The 4,188-nt window shown below is 31.5% G+C and overlaps 1 protein-coding gene across 1 annotated transcript; it reads left to right on the top strand.

Moving 5' to 3' along the window:
• Positions 1-551: 551 nt before the first annotated feature.
• On the top strand, positions 552-2,159 carry LOC129249921 (uncharacterized). Its single transcript, XM_054889586.1, has 4 exons — positions 552-627; positions 1,357-1,475; positions 1,541-1,706; positions 1,789-2,159. Exons 1-4 carry the CDS (start codon positions 576-578, stop codon positions 1,980-1,982), a joined length of 531 nt encoding a protein of 176 aa, XP_054745561.1. The 5' UTR covers positions 552-575; the 3' UTR covers positions 1,983-2,159.
• The last annotated feature ends 2,029 nt before the right edge of the window (positions 2,160-4,188 follow it).

Below are 4,188 nucleotides of genomic sequence, written 5' to 3'. Positions count from 1 at the left end.
ATTAAAAAAAAAAAGTTTTATAAAAATTCAGGAAATTTTATATATTTTTTTTACTATTACACTTTTTTATTACTTATAAAATGATCCATTTTTTTATTAATAAAGTAAAATGTTTTATGATTGAGAATTCAAATAAGAAGTCAAATCTAGTTTATGAAGCATCCGCAAAAAAAAAAGCCGAAAACGATGAAGCAGCCTACAAGACAAAAAAATTGTCATTTACTGATACCAACAATATGCTATGTTCTGCGGCTATCAGTTTAGATTCTGATCAAGAAAATCAGTTTGGTAAGACAAACTTATTGTTTAGTAACTGGGAAAATTTTGTTTTTATGAAATTAAAAAAAAAAGTTTTATAAAAATTCTGGAAATTTTATATAATTTTTTTATTTACTATTACACGTTTTTATTACTTATAAAATGATCCATTTTTTTATTAATAAAGTAAAATGTTTTATGATTGAGAATTCAAATAAGAAGTCAAATCTAGTTTATGAAGCATCCGCAAAAAAAAAGCCGAAAACGATGAAGCAGCCTACAAGACAAAAAAATTGTCATTTACTGATGCCAACAATATGCTATGTTCTGCGGCTATCAGTTTAGATTCTGATCAAGAAAATCAGTTTGGTAAGACAAACTTATTTTTTAGTAACTGGGAAAATTTTGTTTTGATGAAATTTAAAAAAAAAAGTTTTATAAAAATTCAGATAATTTTATATAATTTTTTTACTATTACACTTTTTTATTACTTATAAAATGATAAAACAATAAAAAAAAAAACAAAGAATTTACGAATCAAGAAAATTTAATATCGAAACTAAAAAAAAGGTAAAACGCTTTAAAATGCTGATTATAAATTACTTTAATTTTAAATAAATTAATTTTTTATATTTCATATTGAATCAACAGAATCAAATTTATCGGACCGGATAGTACGTAAAAGATCAAGAATACGATCTGCTGCAAAAGAAAGTGAAAGCTCTGACTTAAATTCAAACAATGAAGAAACTGTAACCTCGAGAAAATTGAAGAAAACAAACGGGAAAAAGAACTCAAATAGCAATGATGCATTAAAAGAATCATTTCATAACAATATAACTGAGAAAAGGCTCTCTTCTTCTAACGACAATTTGCTAAATACAAAACTTTCCGTTGATGCTGGTACGAGTAATGCAAATAAATAGTGATTATTTTAGCACAGTAATATATAATGCATTAACATATAAATGATATAATTTTGATTATTATAAATAACTAATTCTTAATTCATAATTTTTTAATATTTATAATCTTTAACCAATTTAAATATTAGATAGGATCTTTATATTAATTTCTTATATTTAAATTTTATTGCAGCGCTCCTAACAAAAGTTGATTCAGAAGATGAAACAATTATACTGCCGTGCTCAGAAATTACTGATTTCGATAACTTTAATAAACTGTTAAAGTCGAATGAAAATTATCAAAAAAGAATTGTAAATATTTTTTATTTCTTGATCATTTATCATTGCGAATTCAACTTATAATCACGTTTTTGCAGGTGCGCAAACTTACGCCACTAGTTTATCCTAGTCAAGCTATGATAAAAAGTACTGTATCAATGATGCGTTTGGCAATGTCACGTGACGTGGCTCTTCTGTACAATTTAAAAAACCTAATGAAAAAAAAAATTTTCATCGATACTCAGTTTCATAAAGTTATAAAAGGTATGTTGAAGATTGCCGTAATGAAATTAATGGACGATTTACATTTAAATTAATTAAATTAATAATTATTTTTGTATTACAGGAGTACTTGTTAAAAAATTTTCAAAATCTAATGACGAGTCGCTGCCTAACAAATTAATTGATGAAAGTATTTCATCAGTACTAAACCACTGCGGTGATTGGGATTGTGGGCGGCTGGAAAGAAAGAAGAAGATGGACCTAAAAAAACTTCAAGAAGTTCCCGATGATAGCAACGCAAATAAAACTGACCAATAACTAAACAGTAATTGCAAGTTATCATTAACTGATCATTATCATTAATTATTTATCATTAACTTTTTGTTTTTTCTGAATTTCATTTTAAGTACTAAAGTTTGAATGTCTAAACCTAAATTTAAAAAGTACAATATACATTTTATTTAAATTTTATTTTAAGAAAAAACTAAATGTAATCTTCTGGTGTACGTATACATATAATTGTCATCCGATTAGTTTTTGAAATCGGTGTATCTTGAGTCTAAACCTTATCCAGTCCAGGTTTGGTTCCAATCCATAACATAAATAAGAAGTTGGATTTGAGGCATATTATCTTTAACTACTGTCACTAAATGTGGCTCCCAAGCCACTACCTAATTAGAGAGCCGAGTTTGGACCACATTAGGTTTTAGTTACCACTGCCAAGTGTGGATTTCAAATCACCGCCAAGTGTGGCTACCGAGCAATCGCCAACTGAGGCTTCCAAACCACCGCCTTATCAAAAAGCCAAGTTCGGGCCACATTAGGTTTTGGTTATCACCGCCAAGTGTGGCTTCCGAACTACTGCCTAATCAGGAAGCCAAATTAGGCACGAATAGTCAACTGCGTTACTTTCGGGACGTAGGCCTAGTTTGGCTGCCTTACGAGGCAGAAATTTGGGATGCGGTCTGCCTTATTTGCGCTTAATCACCGCCTTACCAAAATTTGTAGTCGGGTTGCTTGAAGGCTTGTATAAAAGCAAATGGTGGCCATTTTAAATGAAAACTTAAAATTTTATGTGTTTAATATTTATATGATTAAATAAAACTAACTTCATTAAAAATATTGTTATAACTTCTTATCTATAATGAACTTAACTTGTAATAGAACTAATGGTAGGAATAAGTATAGGGTTTCCCAATAAGAGGTGTTTTTTTGATATCCAAAGAAAATTCTAGTTTTTAATATAAACGATCGGATGTTTATTTCTTTATAAAGAGGAAGGTATGCCGTTAATAGTGGAAAATAACATCAGGCAAATGACCACCAGGACCACGCTTACAGGACAATATCCTTTTCATGAAATTTTCCATAACCAAATTGAAAAGTGGCTGCCCTCTGTCCCCAATAGCCTCACGAATTCCATCTTTGAGCTCTTGAATCGACCCTGGGCTGTTGGCACAGATCTTCTCTTTCACGTCACAAGGTGTTTGTTACAAAGTTCCACGGAATACTTCTGAAGCGTAAAAACGAAATATAGACAACCGGCTTTGATTACAGAATTTATTCAAGTGAATTCTTAGTTCTAACAATTATTGTGTGAAGTCTTTGCGAAAGGTAAATAAGGAGAAAATGATAAATGAGAGAGAATTAAATATGCGTCTGGATTGCAGAGTTGCCAAATCGACATTATGCAACATATTCCAGCTCAACTCAAATGCATTCACACTTATTTTAATAAAGAAACTTTAAATTTCAAAACTTCAATTCAAAAATCAAGCAAATTTCAACTTTAACAAGTTGCACGCCTTTATGTGCTTCTCTTTAGACAAAATCTTCGTAAAAATGTCAGCTCCATTTTCTTCTGAGCTCAAATATTCGGTTTCAATTGATCCGTCGTTGAACTTGTCCCGAATGTAGTTGTACTTGATGTCAATATGCTTGCTTCTAGATTGGACCTGCGCATTTTTGACCATTGATAACGCGCTTTGATTGTCACACAAGATTTTCGTCGGAGTAGCTACATATTCTTCAAAACCCATTTCACGCAATAAGCTACGCATGAATACGATGCAAGGTGTCAAGGTTAGCCGCCACATATTCAGCTTTTCAATAATTGCCTGTTTTTTAGACTCCCAGGCCACAATACCTCCAGCCATAAAAATTGCGAAGCCAGAGTACGATTTTCGGTCAATAGTATCAAAACCCCAATCAGAATCTGCAAAAATAAAAAATTCGTCCTGATTACGACTATAAGAGGTTATACCTTTCGACGTTCCCCTCAGGTATCTCAATACATGTTTAACGGTTTGAAAGTGATTTTGATGAGGATGCGAGTTGAACTGTGAGAGTCTTGAAACTGCATGTGCGATGTCCGGCCGTGAGATGATTGCCAAATACATGAGCCCACCGATTAGACTTTGGTACTCTTTAATTGCGAGCCCATCACAATCGCCTTCACATTTTTGCAGATTTGTACCACTTGGCCATGGCGTAGATCCCAATTTACATTCTTTCATGTTCGAGC

This window comes from Anastrepha obliqua, chromosome 6, assembly GCF_027943255.1.
Source record: "Anastrepha obliqua isolate idAnaObli1 chromosome 6, idAnaObli1_1.0, whole genome shotgun sequence".
NCBI classification, from domain to species: domain Eukaryota; kingdom Metazoa; phylum Arthropoda; class Insecta; order Diptera; family Tephritidae; genus Anastrepha; species Anastrepha obliqua.
The sequence above is the reverse complement of the archived record's forward strand: the minus strand, read 5'-3'. Positions and strand labels throughout refer to the sequence as shown.